The sequence below is a fragment of the Taudactylus pleione genome, unplaced genomic scaffold (assembly GCF_031769625.1).
Source record: "Taudactylus pleione unplaced genomic scaffold, aTauple2 ptg000214l, whole genome shotgun sequence".
Taxonomy (NCBI): domain Eukaryota; kingdom Metazoa; phylum Chordata; class Amphibia; order Anura; family Myobatrachidae; genus Taudactylus; species Taudactylus pleione.
The window spans coordinates 3,429,158-3,448,687 of NW_028284616.1; the positions used below are offsets into that span (position 1 = coordinate 3,429,158).

Below are 19,530 nucleotides of genomic sequence, written 5' to 3' on the forward strand. Positions count from 1 at the left end.
ATTTCTGTGAGAAACGCAGCTGCTGAAGTGCCACTCATGTAGTACTGTCCTTAGAGGCCGGTACTTTGTTCATGGGGTCTGGTGTTCGCATTTTTGTTCTCCGAAAACTGTGGATACCTACATGGAAAGAAGAGAACCTGACACAAGGATTTGGTGAATATGTTTTCTTTTTACAGGTAGCGCTATTGGATTCTACTAGACAAGGGGCTGACCGGCGCTAGGGACAAGGCAAGTATGCATTGTGAGTGCAGGTGAGTGTAAGTGGGTGAATCAGTGAGTGAATGTGTAATAAAATACAAAATCCTACAGTGTGTGTCTCCTGTCTTTTGTTTAATATTTGTTTTACAGAAGGGTCAGCGGCACCAGTGGGCCCTTAATGCCCAGCATGCTGGTACTTGTAGTTCCACAAGTACTGGCATGTGGGGGAAGATTGCTGGCACCGCTACTTCCCCTCTAGAAGATAATGTTATTTTTAACAACATTTATCGTATGAACTCTGCATCCGCCAGCCAGGGGTGCGGAGCATAGCCCCGGGCTTCAGCCCATGCCTGCGGTACTCAGGAGAGGGGTGGCCCCTCAGATCCCTGATCTGGGCTGACTAGTAAGGTGTGATAATGCTCTGGTTGGAGGACCCAGTGAAGCGGTCCCCTGGCTGTGGCATTACACCCCAGCTAGTGGAGCCCGGTGCTGATTGTAAAAATATGGGGGGACCCTACGACATTTTTTCCCAGTATGTTTACAACTAGCGATGGGGCGAAGAGCCCGGTGCTGGTTCATTAAATACGGAGAACCCCTATGTTTTTCGTCCCCCATATTTTGCGAACCAAAGCCGGTACAAAGAGCCCGGTGCTGTATTATGATCGAGAGGGGGGACCCCACGCTGTTTTTTTTCTGTTTAATGCTTTCTTTGCTTAACAGTATAGAAACATGCAGCCTGCACGTATCTCACTGGTATGTGCAGGCTGCTAGTTTGGGTGTGTTTGACTGTGGGGATCACAGGGAACATGGGTAGGAAACACGATCACATACACCATCGAAAAACACGATTCAACAAAACACATTTCTTGGTAAATTTGAGTATTTCAGCTGCCAAAAGTCACCCATCTTCCTGCGATACTGTGAGTGTTTAAACTCGAGCAATCTCGGACCCAACACAATTGTTAGTAATTTTACCTCATAGGGGCCCATTTATTAATGATCAGGGCATGCAGTACCGCCCAATATTGCATTGCAAAATGCGATCATATTAGCCGAATGTATTAACCGGCACATGCAGGGTGACAGGCTTTTTTCGGATCTGTTCCTGCAATGTAGCCGGAGTGCATTTGGGGATGCTGCACATGCGCAGTCCTGCAGACTGCACATGAGCGGCGCCCATTGCCGGCGGAGGGAACTGGGAGATCCCTCCGCTGGCTGATATGCAGTAAGTGCCTATAGACTACAGCGGCTAACGCTATCTTCAGATAGCGTTAGCTGCTGGGGCCAATATCGGGAATGCTTAGCATTCCCGATATTGATACATTTGGCAGCATCGCATCCACCATGGAAACCAATGAGGGAGGCGGCTGCCAGCGGCAATGGAGGGATCGCAGCAGGTATCGGAGATAGCTGCGCGGTCCCTCCTTCATACATCCGGGGGATACTTAGTATTTGAGGTAAACCTCAAATATGGAATGGTACAGGAAAAACATAGTTATAAATAGTCTACTTATTATCAGCTGTAACCAAGAGAATGCCTCGCCTATATTTATGTATACTAACAACCTTTTCTTTTATAGCACCACAGCAATTTAGTCACTAGGTGTAAATATACCCTGGCAGAAACCTTACACCTTTTGATAACCTTTTCATGAGTACAATACCAACCTGTTGGTCCATGGTCAACAGACAGCTCCAAGGGAAACTATCAAGCCTCCTAAAACCTTTGTACACATCACTTAAGGATCACTAACATTATGCTTGTGCTGATCATTTCAAATTTTCAGACAAGCCAATATGTGATTGTTTACAATGGAAGCTAAAAATAAATTCTCAAGAAAAAAGTCATATCACAATTTATTGAAAATCTATAAAAACAATAAATTGGACTAATGTTTAATAAGGACACTTTCTCTAAAAGAACATACTAAACATAATAATATATTTGATAAGTACAGGAGTACTATATTTTTCAAACAAAAATTTTGAGCGTTTAGTAAAGTTTATTTCATAACATAGCAATTATCCTTATTAACATGGGACTCAAGAATTTGCCCTGCGGCTAATTGTCAGTTAGATATAAGCTGGATACACACTGGCAGATATATTGGCCAATCAATTGATCAGTCAATATATCGTGTGCCCATCGGCCAGTGTGTACCAGCGATATGTCTGTGTGAGACATATCGCGTCGGCTCTGCTGCACAGCCGATGGCAGATATATCTGCAGATTTATCTTTTAGGTGTGTACCCAGCATTATTCTGTTAGGTCCTGTATTCTCCCGCTCGTTAAGCCCTGAGGGTGCACTTTTCCTGGCAGCCTCTGGAGCTGCAAGGACACATTTGCATTAAAATGTACCCTCTTGGATTTAACTTGCGGGGAAACCCATAGATTCTACATTTTACGCAGAATCTGTGGGTTACTGCACGTTGCATGAGGGTTTACCGTGCAGGGAAAATGCTGAATAATTGAATAGGTTTGGGTGTGGAACCCGGATCTTTTCTCTGCGCCTAATTGGATATGCCCCTTAGAATTCTTCAGTTCTTTTTTTCAGGAACCAACTTTTATATGTAGATGGATGGTTCATTTTATAGGGCTCGATCCAATTAGGTGTATAGGGGGCGAGTTGCCGTTGCAAAGTCATAGAAGCACCAGAAATAGCACTGCAATTCCCCATTCTTGTGGCCCAATCTCACACAGGACTCGCACATTTTTGCTTGCAGTCCTATAAAGCCTGCAAACAAAAACACGTGAGTACGGCGAGACCGTGAGTGCAGCATACAGCCACACTTACTTGCGCCATGAGTAATTATTTATCTGTGGCTATTGCTACTAAAGAGGATGAACTTCTCTGTAAAAAAGCTTATCTTATAATCCTTAGATACTTGAGGTCTGTAATGAAAGCATATTTTAGGACTCTCCTGTCCCGTGTACCTAACTTGAAAGTCTAATGATGGATCTCCTGTCTTAGTAGATTCAGGACAAATACTTCCTTTTGCCTCTTCATTAAAATGGCCAAGAGCTGTTGGCTTCATAATTAATGTAGAAAGATGCTGTAATTTTAACTGGTAATTGTATCTAATGTTATAACTGTATGTTTTGCTGTGTTACCTGGTAGCATGTTTCCCCACCACCATGGGTCAACCAGGGCACCTGTTATGTGAGCTGTAGTACTGGTCTTTACCAGAGGTGCTCTCTTGTGCACATGTGTCAGGTAATTAATTACTTCATTACCAGCATGTACTACACCTGACAACTGCCTGTTTAGTCTGTATGATCCTAGCACTCATTGCTGGGTCATTCATGTTTCCTGTATGTTCTGATCTGCTTAAACCTGACTGTGATGTTTCAGTAATGTTTCTGCAAGATTTCTGGATCCCTGTTCCTGTGTACTCTAATGTTCTGGACTTTTTTTTGCTGTAAACTCCTATGAGCTTCTGTGCTTTAAAAGTTTAAGTAACTTTGCCATTCCGGTTATTATCTGTCTTGCTAAGTTTTGCCGTGCCAAGTATTACTTTACTGTCAAGTATACCTGCTTTGCCAAGAATAAATATCACTGCATGCATTCTGTGATTTATTGAACAACTGCACCCATCGGGTTCATAGCACCTAACTGGCCAGACATTTTGAATGTATGAACCCAAAAAGACAGCTGCTCTAATTCAACATCTAAAAGGGGTCTCTAAAATGTCAATGAAGAGGGACACTAAAATTGATTAGGCATGGACCCAACAAGACTCTTGGTGTCCTTTTAGGTCTGGACATTCAGGTTTTGAATAGCTGGATCATTTATATTTGGCCTCAAGGGTGTATTTCCAAATATGACAGTGCAGCCACATCAGAGGTGCTTATTATAGCCAGCTTTACCCAAAATTGGTCAAGATGGGAATGGCATATGGCATTATTACTGTTTATGTATTTAGTAGAATACTGGACATGCTTAAGCTATTTTATGCTTCCAAAACCAGCATAGACTTAAAAAAATATCTTCCTTTATTAGTAGTACCTGATTTTGAGGCGGGTGTGAAGCAGAAAGGAGTAATTAAGAGAGATTATGATTTTAGAGCAGGTCCAGATTATGAGGTGGATGGAGATGCATCATAAGTCTTAAAATTCCTAGTTTTCTTACAAATGTATGCAATTTTTCTATTATTTAAGGAGATATAGTGACTCATATTGTAGGGGGTGTACACACCCACATGGCTCTGGTCACACCCCCACTGCACTGGTCACCAGGGCTGTCATCAGGAGGGGACTGCTGGGACTCTAGTCCCGGGCCCAGACACGCAGACAAAGAGGGGGTGGGGGCGTCCGTACTTCCAACCCACTGTGCAACAAAGTCAGAGGGGGTGGCCCACCTGCTTGCTAGCTACTACCCCCCGTGCAATGCAGTGACGGTTAGCCCACTCCCACTGCTGTGGTTGTGCAATAAAGGGGGTGCACGCTTGACATCAAGCCGCTGAAAGGGAGAGGAGCCATAGCGTATGAGCCGGAAGAAAAGAACGCAAGTGTCATGTCATGTGTGGGCTGGCGGGAAGAGACAGAATGGGGGCTGGCAAGTGGAGACAGAAGGGGGGCTGGCTGGCATAGACAGAAGGGGGGCTGGCTGGAATAGACAGAAGGGGAGCTGGCTGGCATAGACAGAAGGAGATGGTAGGCAGATACATAAGGGTGACTGGCTGGCATAGACAGAAGGGAGGCTGACTGGCAGAAAACTGAAGGGGGCTGACAGGCAGAGACAGAAGGGGGGCTGGCAGAGGCATAACGGGGCTGGCAGGCAGAGCCAGGCTATGCTGCATGCACAGTCTTTCTGTCTCCCGTGCCTGTCAGCTAGTATTGCCGCAGATGCTTGACTGGAGCCAAATATAAACCCAGCAGGATTTCTTAAGCATTTTCCGTATTACCTCTGATTATGGAAGTTCTAAATCGCCAATGTAGTCTGTCACACTTGAGGGTGCTGACAACCAGGGGGTCCTCTGATGCGTTTCACCCCTTCTGCTAAAGGAGCAAAATGTATCAGAGAGGACCCCCTGTTTGTCAGTGGCTCTGGCTGCCGCTTGAGATACTTTGGAAACCAGACTCACTTATCCAACTGGGTAAATATCCAGGATATTCTCAGCACATTGAAATATATGTCCGTAGTCGCCTCACATTGTCCCAACTGTGACATTACAGTTTGTCTTTGGAAAATTTTATATGATTCATATGGATATTTTATTAGATCTTATCTAAACCGGGTCAATACCGATATACTTGAGACCTGTATTAGGACCAATCAAGGATGGCAATTAAGTGTTTTTTTATAAATATCAAAAATTCTTTAAGGACGCTGTTCTGAAACATATTAACCACTGCTACTATAACAACAGCATCAATGATACATTGTCAAAGGTCAAAAGTAAAGACTGCAACTGAGTGGTGATTTAAAGATAAAGGGGTGGGAGATCGCCCTGAACCATTCTGATGATTTAAAGAATTATAAAAAGTATTGGTTATATTGGTTTGAACATGTATTTATATGTATTGTGATATATGTTTTAATACTTTTATATGATTAAATGAAAAGTAATTTTTCAAACTAATGGAACCCTGACTGTTATATTTTCTGCCATCTCACAATGTTGTGGTTTTCGTTATTAGCACAGTCTTACTCAGTTTCTACTTATCATTTTATAGAATGTACTTGATAAATGCTAGTTAGAGGCTGGTTGCAGTACTCTTTAGGAGGCTTGATACATCTATGATGTTGGAATCAGGGGCGGAACTACCGGCGGTGCAGCCGGTGCACTGCATCGGGGCCCACCACAATATAGGGGTCCACACTGCCTATATGGCAGGCTGCAGTGCAGTTGCTTGCCGGACAATCATCAAGGCTGTGACTGACTCGGCCAGCAGCTATACGCAGGGGATCAGAGCACAGTGCAGTCAGGCTCAGCACTGCAGCGCACTACTGGGTAATAATTCCCAGTAGTCTCTGCAGTGGGGTCAGAGGAGCATGTGCTGAGCTCTGATTGGAGGAGCCCATCATATGCAACTCTGACCCAGCAGCAGTGCAGCCTGATGGGTGTGACTCATTGTGAGGCTGTAACTGCTGCTCTGCTGGCTGCCTGTGGATGCTGCTGGTGAGTACACTGTGCGGGCACTATAGGTGGCATAATATGTAGGGACTACAAGGTGGCATAATGTGTGGGGACTACAGGTAGCATAATGTGTGGAGACTACAGTGTAGCATAATGTTTGGGCACTAGAGGTGGCATAATGTGTGGGCACTACAGGTGGCATAATGTGGGGGGGTACTACAGTGTAGCATAATGTGTGGGGCACTACAGTATGACATAATGTGGGAGGTACTACAGTGTGGTATAATGTGTCAGGCACCCACTGCCTCTCCCCTCTCCCTGTCATACACTGCCTGTCACCTCTCCCTATCATCCTCTCCCTGACACCCACTGCCTGTCACCCTCTTCCTCTCACCTCTACCTATCACTCTCTCCCTGCCACTCACTGCCTATCCACTCTTTCTTTCACCCATTGCCTGTCAACTATCCCTGTCACCCTCTTCCCCTCTCTGCCATCCACTGCTTCTCCCTGTCACCTCTCACCCTCTACCATCACACACTGCCTCTTCCCTCTCCCTGTCACCCACTGCCTGTTATCTCTCCCTGTCACCCACTGCTTCTCCCTATCACTCTCTCCTTGTCACCTTCTTGCCTCTCTTTGTCTATATCTTGCCTCTCCCTGTCACCCACTGCACTTTGAACTTGGAGTAGGGCGGAGGAGGGGGGGCCCAAAGCAAATTTTTGCACCTGGGCCCACCACTCACAAGTTCTGCCACTGGTTGGAATGGAAAGTGTTTCTGGGAATTTGTTAAGTTTGATTGAGGGGTTGGTCCTTTGAGAAAATAGGAACATCCCTGTTGCTGCAGTCATTTGGGTTTATCTTGGTATACACACCTGCATAAAATAATTCAATTAAGGTAAAAAAGTAAAGATCTTTTGCAAGATTAATTAAATGTGCAAACAATAGCAAGTTATTGTAAGAAAAAAAACCCTTCCAATGTATGATAACATTTTTAATACCTGTAGTTGACGTTATTACATACAGGCTGCTCACTGCATGACACAACAATGCCTGGAATACATTATATTAGTCAGAATGGTACCTCCATTTGTTGTCTTGGGGAGCCTGTTAGTCTTTTGCCTTTGAAGTTGAAGTTTGAAGAGTTCATCCTCCAATTGTTGATTTTCAATTTCAAGTGTAATTAGTTTTTCATTTAGATGGAATTTTGTAGCTGCATATCCTTCTAAACAAATTAAGAATAAAGTCAAATGAACATAGAAAATGTCTTGAAGCAAAATTGGACAGTTAAGGGACAGTAAAAAGTGGTCATCAATGTTAGACATTTTAAGTATTTGCAGTTTTATGGGCAGCACATTGGCGTAGTGATTAGTATTGCTGCTATATAGCACTGGTGCAAAATGTCAGATTCCCGATTGACCTTATCTGTATGGAGATTGTATGTTCTCTCTGTACCTGCATATATTTTCAGCAGATCCTCTGGTTTTCTCCATTCTCCAAAAAATATGCTGGTAGGTTAACTGGTTGCCCTCGTCTGTGTTTGTTAGGGAATTTAGACTGTGATAGCCAGCGGAGTAGAGACTGATGTGAATGACAATTATTCTGTGTACCACTGTGTAATTAGTGGTGCTACATAAATAAATTGTAATGATAATAATTAATATAAGCTACTTATGTAATGTATATTTTAAACTGTGTATCAGCACCATTATTTCCTTTAAGCGGACTAATCTGGGAATGATAGTGTAAAAGTTGAACTTATGAAAAATCCATTATGCGAGGTTTCACTTAACAGGGCATTATATGTCCCCTGATCTCTACACCACCGTACAAACACCACCAGGTCACTTACATCACATTATGCCCCATACCAGCTTTATTTATAATATTATTTACACCAGTAAATGTCATATAGTTATGATAATTGATATCAGGGCCGTAACTAGGGTAGCGCGGCCGGTGCCATGGCACAGGGCACCGCAGGGCAGGGGGCGCTGTTCGGGCCTGTCAATTTTCCTGTTTATTATCATTCTCACTTGTAGCTTCCTCTTCTTTTATCCCCAGCATCTCCTGGCCTCTCCTATCTCCTCCCTGGCCCTTCCCCATGAGGCCATGGCCCTTTTTTGGTGTGTTATCTGCCTATTTAACCAATAGGGGAGGCGCCACTGCTCTTTCTGGCACAGGGCACCAAAAAGTTTAGTTATGGCTCTGATTGATATGTCCAACACTGACAACAATAATAAACTTACACAAATAAACTCCACACATTCTATCATGTGTTCAACAGTCTACAATACTACCACTTCACCCCGACATGTTTAAGCAATACAGACTCACCACCAGGGCCGTAGCTAGTGGTGTGCAACTGATGCTGTTGCACAAAGCGTAGGGCTTTGAGGGCGCCAACATTGCCGCCACCACAGCCCTTGCTTCTGGCTAGCAGGGTGCCTGAAATGGCACTCTGTAGCCAGGATCACTGCTGCGGCAGTGCCTAAATGTCTTTAGGAGGCTCCTCAGGACGTTCCAAGTCAGCACTGCACTTACCAGTGCTGCCAGTTCCGCAATGTCATGACGTCGGCTGCTAAGGGGGCAGGCTGGCACAGGACACATTTAAGCCCTGTTCTGGCTCTGCTCACTACACTAAAGCATCTGCACTTATGTAGCACCTCAATATCAGACTGTGTAACACACTGCACTAATATAACTACACAGTGATTTACAGACTTACATATAAAACTACCTCAAACAATACAGGACCCGTTATGCAATCAGTATAAACCATTCCCTTTTAAGTATTCTCTTATCTCAAATATGTTTAGTCCAAATATGTTCCGAAAACGTGTATATCTATTCTATGAGTATTATGTGATAGATATTTAATCTGTATTTAATGCCTATTTAAGCAAATATGTAAATCAAGTATTGCATTTTTTACAATACCCGTTTAATTCTGATGTGACATAATTGTACAATAATTACAAAACAGATTAAACCTATATTTTTGCGCAATTGACTTATAAAGACAGCCCAGATTAAGGTATTCAGAGTCCCAATGATGACAATTATCCGAATTTCAACTTAAAGTCGATATTCAGGATGCCAGGATGTGTAGTTCTTATTTTGTACTGTATATGCTCAATATTGACCATAAAACTCAAAGAGAAAAGAACCAGGATGGTGAAAATATATGGTGTCTAATATTCCATTGCGCTCACATTTAAAAGGTGAAAAAACGCATATCAGGTTATCAGGATGTGTGGTTCTTCACTTATGCTGTGTACACTCAGGGCCTGAATCAGCAATGATCGTAATTGCAAAGCTGCCCGCAGGCTATAGATATATGATGTATGCACGCAGGCAGCTTTGCAATTGCGATCCTTGCAGATATGGTAATGCTCAGGAGCATCACGCCCCCTGTGCATTACTTATCCGGGCTGCATTGTTTAATGCAGCATCGGTTAATCTGCGTTCCATCGGCCAGCTGCGGTGACCCATAGGGTCCCACAGCCGGCCACTGCAGTTTACAGGAGGCGGCCAGGAAATCTGGAGATCCTGCCCTCTTCCCTCACCCCCAGTGGCGGCGACACGCCTCCGTTTCGGGTAACGGAGGCTGTCGCCGCCCCCTCCCCACCCCCAAACGGCAGTAGATTGTCAACGGGTCTGGCGCCTGCGCAGATTCTTAAACATCGGGAATCTGCATTCTGCAGTGCACACTAGGCCTTCAGTCCGGATCATATAACTCAAAAAGAAAGAAACATTGTGCAACACCAAAATGGTAAAGATATAAAGAATATAATATTCCATTACACTCACATTTAGAGGATGAAAATAGCACATATCAATAAAAGTAAACAGGATACTCCCGACGGGATACATAAGTCAACACAGTGGTTTTCAACATGGAGAATGGGGTAAACACCAACAAGTCCCAAAGCCCATGGTTTCCGTCCAAATATCCAGCTAAGATCTTAGACAATTTCAGCCTTTGTTTGTATCAGGGTCCCAAAGTGCCACCTTGCTTAACACGTTTCGATCCCCCAAGTATGGGTTTTTCTTCTTTTGGAGTTATATGATCCGGACTGAGTGTACACGGCATAAGAGAACCACACATCCTGATAACCTGATATGCGTTTTATCACCTTTTAAAAATGAGAGTGCAATGGAATATTAGACACCATATATTTTCACCATCCTGGTTTATGTTCTTTTCTCTTTGAGTTTTATGGTCAAGATTGAGCATATACAGTACAAAACAAGAACTACACATCCTGGCATCCTGAATATCGACTCACCCTTAAAGTTGAAATTCGGATGTTTGTCATCATTGGGACTCTGAATACCTTAATAAGGTTGTGTTGTTTTTGTTCTATAATAATAATTCATGTAACCAGTTAGAGGCGCCACTAGATTTTACCTATTATAATAATGATTGTACAATGTTTGATTCAGTCAACAGCACTGGCTCTGTCAAATCAGGACAAGCACTTTAGATCAGTTGTCATTTTATTACAAGACAAAACAAAAACAAGACAAGACAAGAGAGAATCTGAGCGAATCACCAATAACTGCAATTTTGAGCCCAAATTTAGCCAAATTGAGGATAACAGAATGTATGATAATTCATACGTTTCTAGTTAGATATAGAACAATTCCCAATATTCAAAAATGAGATTTTACAAAGCTGCTTAACGTGTTGTGGAGTTTTAGGGTAATGGGCAGTGACCTGACTGTAGACATAAATAATTCATCCTGTAAAGCCTGTCACCCATGCAATTAGCCTTAAGTTCATACATAATACCTTGTTTAAAAGATATTATAAAAGCTGTGATGGATAAAAGAACAGGAATGTAACCTACTTTTGTTTTTCTTCCGAATGAATCGTCCACGTTTCTCTCTTTGCTCTATGAGTTGTGCCTCAGTCAGAAGATCCTGTAAATGCGCCAAGATCATTTGATCAGTTCCGCCATTCTGCAGGTAAGTCATGCGCAATGCACTGTGTACATGGGAAACAAGTAACCATGACATAAAGCAGGGCTTCCGAATCAGATCTTGGATATTGCTAAAGTATATTCAAGTCAGTAAATATCATTTCCATGCACAAACACTATGCTAAACACAGTTCAACAACTAAATTAATGAAATGTTCAGGAAATTCAAATCCAAAGATTTACCAAAAAGCGACTGAACTTGATCCAATGTATACTCTGTACCAGATTTGTTGATGGATAGTTATTCATCTCACACGTAGGCGCTGAGACAGAGTAAGTACTACGCCCATTTCCGTAACATAAATTGCGTAATTACACTCTGCACATGCCCAGAAAAATGTCCGACACACATTTGTACAAAAAGATTTGTTTGATTTTTCCTTGGATGCCTAATACAGTAAGGTCGTGTTCACACAACTGCGAACACATGCAGACTGGGATAAAGATGCATACACCCCTGAGAAAGCTGTATTATGTATATGTGATCAATGGTAGGTGCAAGTAACGGATGATGCTTGATGGTCCGAGGCACTAACAAACCACATGTAATTGGCTGGTTGTGACAGCAAAGTGGCGATTGGCTGTAACGCGCCTTGCCTAGCATGGCTGGGGCGTGCTGGCCTCTGGTTAGCTAGAGGAGTATTAAATCATACGTAACCAGTTGTGGAGAGATGAGGGCTGCCCGAGAGACGTTTGTGTCCCGCACAGCCGCTTCCAGCTGACAGTCTCCACCGAGGCCCTGTAGCCCGCGCCCCATCACGCAAGCACCCCATACGGTGCCGGCTATGTGGATTGCTGGGATAACTTTGCGTTGCGGGTCTGCGCTGTCTGGCTCTGGTGCTCTGTGCCCAGGGAGGCTGAGGAGGGGCCGTCCGGAGCTCAGCTCTGTTATTGTTTCCTGCTGCTGGCCTTGCAGGATCTGTGCCTCCCATCTGCCTCTTCCATCTGGATGTTTATGGACAGCTGCTGGGGCTGCATCCACCTAGCCCCCCAACCGAGTACGCCGCCTTTCCCTCCCTCCAAGTCCCCGTGGCCACCACTGCTGCTTATTCCCCATCTGCTGGTTGGGAGGTAAGCTGCTATGAGCACCAGACACACCGCCGCCTCTGGGATCTACCTACCTTGCATTTCCAGGGTGACTTCTGTATCTGAAACTTACCTGGGAAACTTTGCTGGGAACATCAAACTGTGCAGAGGAGTGGACACCCGGGGTGCGATCAGGAGCGCCCGGGGTGCTGTCTCTTTGTCAATAAAAAAAATTAATTATCACTCGGCAATGATGGGTAGCCACTGCTAGTATACACTGTATATAAATTTGTTTGTTTGTATGTATGTTGGCGATAAACTGGGGAACTACTGAACCTATTTTGATTGTGTTTTCAGTGAAAAGTTCCTTGAGCTTCTCCGAAGACTACCAGGGTCCGGAGGACCCCAGTGCAGGAGAGGACTGAAGGAGAGGGAAGTGGTGGTCACCACACTGCCTGCACAGTGCTAAGCATGCAGACTGACTGATCTCACTGACAACTTGGTGAGAGAGTCCCCATACACATAATACGTTAATCATCAATTCAGTATTGTTGAATAAAATTAATAATCACTTGGCATTTAATACAATCACTCGGCAACAACGAGTAGGCACTGCTAGTATATTATATTATGTGTGTTTTTTTTTAAATCATACATGAGAATATGAGTTATTCTGTTGTATTAGAGTGATGTTAGCAGTTTTGTTGATGATTAATACGAAATTTCTTTGTTGTGAATAACACCAAACTAAGTTTTGCTAGCGTATTTCCTGTTTATATGTGTGTGCTATTTGGTAGTGATATGCAGAATTAAATAGCAACACCAGCAGAATTCCAGATACACTGAACAGTCCAGGTGCTTAACTAGGTGTCAGGTTTAAAGAAGTGTAGTAGTTACTGGTGCAGCCATACTCACAGTTACACACTTGTTATCTGGATGGAGCGGAGCTTGAGCAGAACATACAGAGCACCAGACGATTATGTATAAAGGTAGTGGTGCAGGGAATCAGTATGCGGGCGACGGTTCTAATCCCGACAGCGGCAGCCCGGTAGGGGTGAAGAACCCGATCGTTCATTCTGGTAAGTATAGCTAACCTATTTCCCTACCCTAACTCTCCTTTAGGGGTGCCTAAACCTACCCTCCTTCCACGCAGCCTGACACTGTCTCCCAGGGGGGTGCCTAATCCTAACCTCCCCCTGGGGGTGCCTAACCCTAACCCCCCCCTTCCCCTAGCATAACCCTCCCGGGGGGGTGCCTAGCCCTAAATCCCCCCCGGGAGCCCCTAATCTAACACCCCCCCACGCGGCTGTCCGCGCCCAGCACCCGGCTTACCTTCGATCGGTATGCCGGGTGATGGGCTCCTGGCATAGGTTTAATGACAGGCGGCAGGATTTCGATGCCTGTCATTACTACCTTGCCGGGATTAGACAGTCGGGAAGCCGGTGGTCGGGATTTCGTCCCGACTGCTTCCCGTGGTGCAGATATACGCATAATTATACAGGATAATGTGGCAGGGTTCCCGGACCTAAGTGGAACATATCTGTGTCCCACTGTGGTGGTCATACACAGTGAGAAGATGACGCAGTGCATGAGCAGAAGACCAAATGGTGACCATCAGTGCTGGCTACTCTGTAACTGGCAGTGGCTTCCCATTGAAAGTGCTACCTACCAGTCACACAGAGGACAGGCAGCCCCAGGGGGAGATGTTTTCTCTCCCTGGAACTGCCAGTCCGGGCTGTGATTAGCAGAGAGCAGCTTCCAGTGGACCTTTCGGGCAGCCCTACTTGGCTTCTAGGGGCTGCAGCCTTTAGAAGCCAGTGTTATATGCATGCACGGTGCATAACACCTGCCAGATCCATTGCTCAGGTGCCAGGACTGGCCAGCTAAAGCAGCATTGGCAGCCCCTCACATGCAAGAGGGTAGGAGATGCTGATGGTGGCCATCTTGGAAAAGTAGAATGCTTCAAATAAGGAGCATTCATGGAGGTATAGCAGTAGCACACTATTGCCATATTGGTTGTTTGGAGGGGGGAGGCGAACATGGAAAATGAAGAGGGAGCAGAGAAAGTGACAGAGAAACAACAGAGGCAAAGTTCAGATGGACAGTGTGGAGGAGTTCTCTCATCTATTTCATTGTTGCTTTCAAACTAAGAACCATTCTGAGGGTTTTTTTCATTTAATTGTTTGTTGAGATCCAAAATAACAAAACCATTTACCTGATTTCAGAAGACAGGCTTCCTCCTCCATAGAATGGAATAAATGGCTGCTGAAATGGAGGTGGCGCTTTTATTTTTTGAGAAGCTGGGGATTCACTGTGCCTGCTTATAATTCCTCTTTTTCTATAATGTGAAGGTAAGTGTAAAAAATAAAATAAATATCAACAGAAGCCTTTTAATAAAGCAGGGAAAAAAACATTTGGCATTTTTGCAACCTTTGGATATTAGTGATTGACTTGAATTGTTGCAAGATATACTGTATATCTAATAGCTACTGCACATGATCATATCACAATTAGGCACATTGTGCAGATATGCATCACCATATCACTGGCTTCTGAGGATGCACATGGTACGATTACTATATCTGACTTACTGATTGAAATATAAAGAGAAAATGTTCCATGACCAGTTGTGGTAATTAATCCATTTTGAAAGGAAGTATAATTGACCCGGGTCGACCCCTTTCACACATAGGGCGGTATGTACTAAGTGATTTGGTACATCCCGCCTGTCTTCGGGTACATACCGCGGGGGGTGAAGGGAGGGATCTCTCCCCATTGTCTAGATACGGGTCGGTGCATCGGCAAAAGCCGAGTATTTAGGCTATGTGTGAAATATAACAGACCAAAAGCAGCATTAGTATTCCTGACATTTAAAGGTATACACCTCATATCAACTTAAAGTAGGAAAAAAAAAACAGCTAAAAATCACAAAAGCGAAAATACCAATTTCCACACAAATGTAATAAGTCTATAAAAAAGTGCATTACTAGTGTATATACAGCTAAAATACTTAATGAAACAAAGAAAAAAAAAAAAAAAAGACTTCTCCCACCAAATAAATAAATAAAAAGATTATTATTAACATATCAACATCCCAGTTGGGTTAAAAATATAGAAAACATTTGAGTTTGATTATGTTCATTTAGTCCAGTGGAGTTAACAGTGCCCAAACTATCTGTCCAATGGGAATCTCTTTGTACTAGCATCCTACCTCTGTCACTACCCCGCAGAGGTTTTGGTATATGGTCAATGATCATATACTTTGAACTTGCTAGTGAATGTTTCATCAAAGCAATATGATGGGCAACAGGCTTGTCAGATGACCCATCAGCAAAATAACTTCTAATTGAGGATCTATAACTTGCAACTCACTCTCTGAAAGTACAGATAGTCTATCAACATATGCCAAACCACAAGGGCAAAACAATAAGCACACAATATAATCTGTGGCACAAGTAACATTATGTTGTATGTCAATTTTAACCCCAGACTGTGGGTGTCAGAAAAAGGAATCAGTAACCATCGCCCGCCATGTCGTACACCCGATGCACTTGTAGCATCCTTTTCGTGGGTTTCTTAGCCAGGAGGTTTCCTGTTTAGTCTAGGAATTCAACGTAGATCTCATCAAAAGGTTTGGTCCCCTTTTATAGGAGAACATAGGTCTCTTCCTTTAAGTTTCTATACTCAATCTGGCGTCAGTCATTATAATGTCCTAAAATTTGCAATTTGGTTTACTAAAATGAGCAGAGTACGTATCAAACATGGTGGTGATCACCATTCTCTCATCTTTCACCACCATATTTGCTGAGGTATCATTATTACATTTCTGTTTGGCCTTAATGAGACACTTATTGACAGTGTCTGGTGAGTACCTATCGCTTTTAAACTAGCGACCATATTATCAAGTTGCCATTTAGCCTGTACTCCTCAGAACTCGCATAGGAAGATATAGGCAATCCACTTTCCAGTGCGTGTGGGTGATGACTCCTAGCACATAGGAAATTATTCTTATTTGTTGGGTTTTTTTTCAAGTCGTATCCAGCCCTGTCACAGATCGATAGATAAGAGTGTCCAAAAAGCAATCAATTGTTTATGTATCGCTGAGGTTAATTGTATGGGAGTTATCAAGCCATTAAGCTCAGTTACCATTCGTTCAAAGTCTTCTCTGATGTTAGTTCACAAAATACATATATATCGTCAATATATCTAAAATATTGCAGAATGCTGAGACCATACTTGGGGAGGATATAGCTTTTGTCATATTCAGCCATGTAAACATTAATGTACTAAATTTGACCCCATCGCGTTCCCAGTATCCTGTATATAAGAATAGTCACCATAATGAAAAGTGATTAATCTTGAGTAACAACTCAATGATTGTGAGCAATTATCAGTAAACCGCGCATGCGTCTAAGTTGCACTGTGCATGCGTCAAGGTACATTACCGTAGTTATACGAAGCATTTGGAGGAGGTACCGGGAAGTGGCCGCAAAGAACAAAGGCATGTTGCGACTGCTTTGGGGGAGTGTCACTCTCTGTATCTGTGATCCTGTATGCAAAGAATATGGCTCCGGCATCTCAGTACCAAAGGCCATTCTGCGGGACTATAGGCTTACTCAGAACTGCAACTATCGAATGATCTGCAATGGATGCTATGTCTTTGTACGCAGATGCTTGGTTTTGCAGCACCGCTGCTGGAGCAGCTCACTACATCATCCGCGACATTTGCATATTTTTGCATAGTAACTGCGTACAAAGACACAGTAGCAGCGGCATTAGTGTACAACTCTGAATCAGGCCCCTTGTACTTTATACATTTAATCTGTGAAAATACACAAAGTTACATACAATGTTAAACTTACATAGAGTCAGCTTGTAAAAGGTCTATTTGTTGTTTCATGGTAGTTAGGAGTTGTTCATTCTTTTGTTCTTGAGCATTCAGATGTCTTATCATTTTCTCTAGGTAGCCTGTATTCCTGCTCTGAGCAGTTATCTCATTTAGTCTCTGCACGATATCTGCAATTGTGTTAGACCAGGTTACAGTCATGATTCAGCAGCGAAGTGTTACATCTACAATATGTTACATAGCTTATTTTATCTTTATTTCAAGTATATATGATAGAATTTAGGAAATATGGTATTCAGACTAACATAAGGCATTGATAAATATATATAGTACAGATGCAGCAAACAGACGTTTAATACATTACATTTATTAAAATAAATTGGGTGATGCATTGAAAGTCAATTTTCAGTTTCCTTCATCTGTATGTATATATAAGGCCTTTAAATAAAGGACTGAGTTAATGTGGGTAAATGTCTGACTTTACATCTAAAGTAAATTTTTTATTTGATATTTAATGATGGGATTGATACATACTACTAAATATTGTAACTTAGTATAAAATATATTGCAAACAAACATAGTTGGCATACCATCTCTTTGTTTCTCCAAAACTTTGTTCTGAGACATAATTTCATTGATTTGCTTGCTATGAGAGTCAGCAAGATAACGCAGTTGTGTTTCATTATCATTGGCATTTGGTTCTAGTCGAGCATTTTCATTCATCTAAAATGAGGAAATTTGTTACAGAAACTGAATTTTATATTACCATCACTGATCCAGGATATAGCTTTATCTTATAACTCTCTGCTATTAGGCCTCCACTTTTTCTTCTTCTATGTGAGCCCTACCAAACCTCTCCAAACACCACCTGTGTGTCTTATGTATTTTATATTTATTTATTTTATATGTATGTTATTACTATGGCATGTACTGGAAATATGTTGCGCTTCAGCTATTGAGGAATTGTTAACGACCTGGTGCAAGGAGCTCAGTATTGACTTGGCCATCACCACCACTCCTCTGGACTTGGAGTTATATGGGGACAACGCCAACACACTCCCCCCCAACATATTGAGTTTAGCCACTTCTGCCATGACTAAATGTGTCTCCTGCAAACACACTAAATCCAGATGAAGCTTATTTAAATACAGTAATATTTTTTTGCGTTTTATCGGGGAATTAAGTCCCCTAACATTCCAAGTACCAAATTTTATCTGTGACATTACATTAGGCTAAAATAAAATTAGAAGGGTATAGACCATACAGCAAACAGGCAGAGCTTCTTTGTTTTATCCATAAAGCATCACAAGGATATAACAGAAGAAATAATGCGTAGGTGGACAAGGGGAGGAAATGAGAAAACAATAGGGAGGAGATATACAGCGGGGTGAGAAAAATACAGCTATTACTAAATACAATGGCAAATGCATATTATAGTAAATAGACTGTTTTGTTATCAAAACAAAGGCTTCCGTTAGGCACTGGTGTTAAGCGCCAAAAAGACAGAGGGCCTGATTCAGACCCGCTCGCTATATGCATGCGCTCGCAAGCGGCCCGATGTTCTGCGTGCACGAACTACTCACTGCGATGGCATACCGCTCGCTCGCTCGCCCTGCAAAGGCAGCCCAAGGTAATGAGTGACAGGAGAGGCCGTTTGTGGGTGGTAACAGGGGCAGGACACTAATAATGGGGGGTTGGAGATGCGAACGCAGGAGTGCCAGGGTGTTTCAACGCCATTTTAGAGGTGTGCATAATTAACAGGTAGCGTCATAGTACACGTCACTTGCCTTTTTTTTACACTGATTTCCTCGCAAAGCTTGTGGTAGGGTAAAGCTACCTCAAGCACTGCGTTCACATCCGATGGTGCTCGTTGTACCAATGTTTTAATACACTTCCTGGAGATGACATGGTGCTGATAGGCAGCTCTGCCTGTGCGATTGGGCGTACACATACACAAAGTGGCCGCTCGCTAAGACATGGTGGGAGTACTTATGCCTTGGCAAGCGTTCGCTTCCCGTGGCGTCACTTTGACAAATTTGCATACGCATCCAGTGAGCATACGCAGATAGCGAACGGGTCTGAATCAGGCCCAGAGTCCCGGTCAGCAGACTCCTAACCAGACCCAGCTAAATAAGTAGCAACATAACCTTCAGCAAACAACATCCTTAGTGCTGTGGAATAAAGAGTAATATAGTAAAATATTTCAATTGTTATGCAGAAATCAACGGAGAGCAATGCAGGTTGTAAACGGAATAAATGGAAGTGTCAGTAAGACACGGTTTGCTCAAACCCCCTGCGGAAGAAGCAGGAGAAGAGGGCCTAACATCCTTTTCAGATTCAAATAACTCTCATAGATATGCTTCGGCATCTGCAGCAGTAGTGAAATCCTTATA

At 43.1% G+C, this 19,530-nt stretch overlaps 1 protein-coding gene across 1 annotated transcript in view; it reads right to left on the bottom strand.

Moving 5' to 3' along the window:
* Positions 1-19,530, bottom strand: part of LOC148517526 (coiled-coil domain-containing protein 17-like) — a 58,120-nt gene that overhangs the window by 16,735 nt on the left and 21,855 nt on the right. The window contains exons 3-7 of the mRNA XM_088478501.1: positions 17,728-17,860; positions 17,154-17,307; positions 14,507-14,629; positions 11,134-11,270; positions 7,362-7,502 (exon numbers count right to left, since the gene is read on the bottom strand). Coding sequence (XP_088334627.1) covers positions 7,362-7,502; positions 11,134-11,270; positions 14,507-14,629; positions 17,154-17,307; positions 17,728-17,860 — 688 coding nt within the window. The remainder of the gene's footprint in view (positions 1-7,361; positions 7,503-11,133; positions 11,271-14,506; positions 14,630-17,153; positions 17,308-17,727; positions 17,861-19,530) is intronic.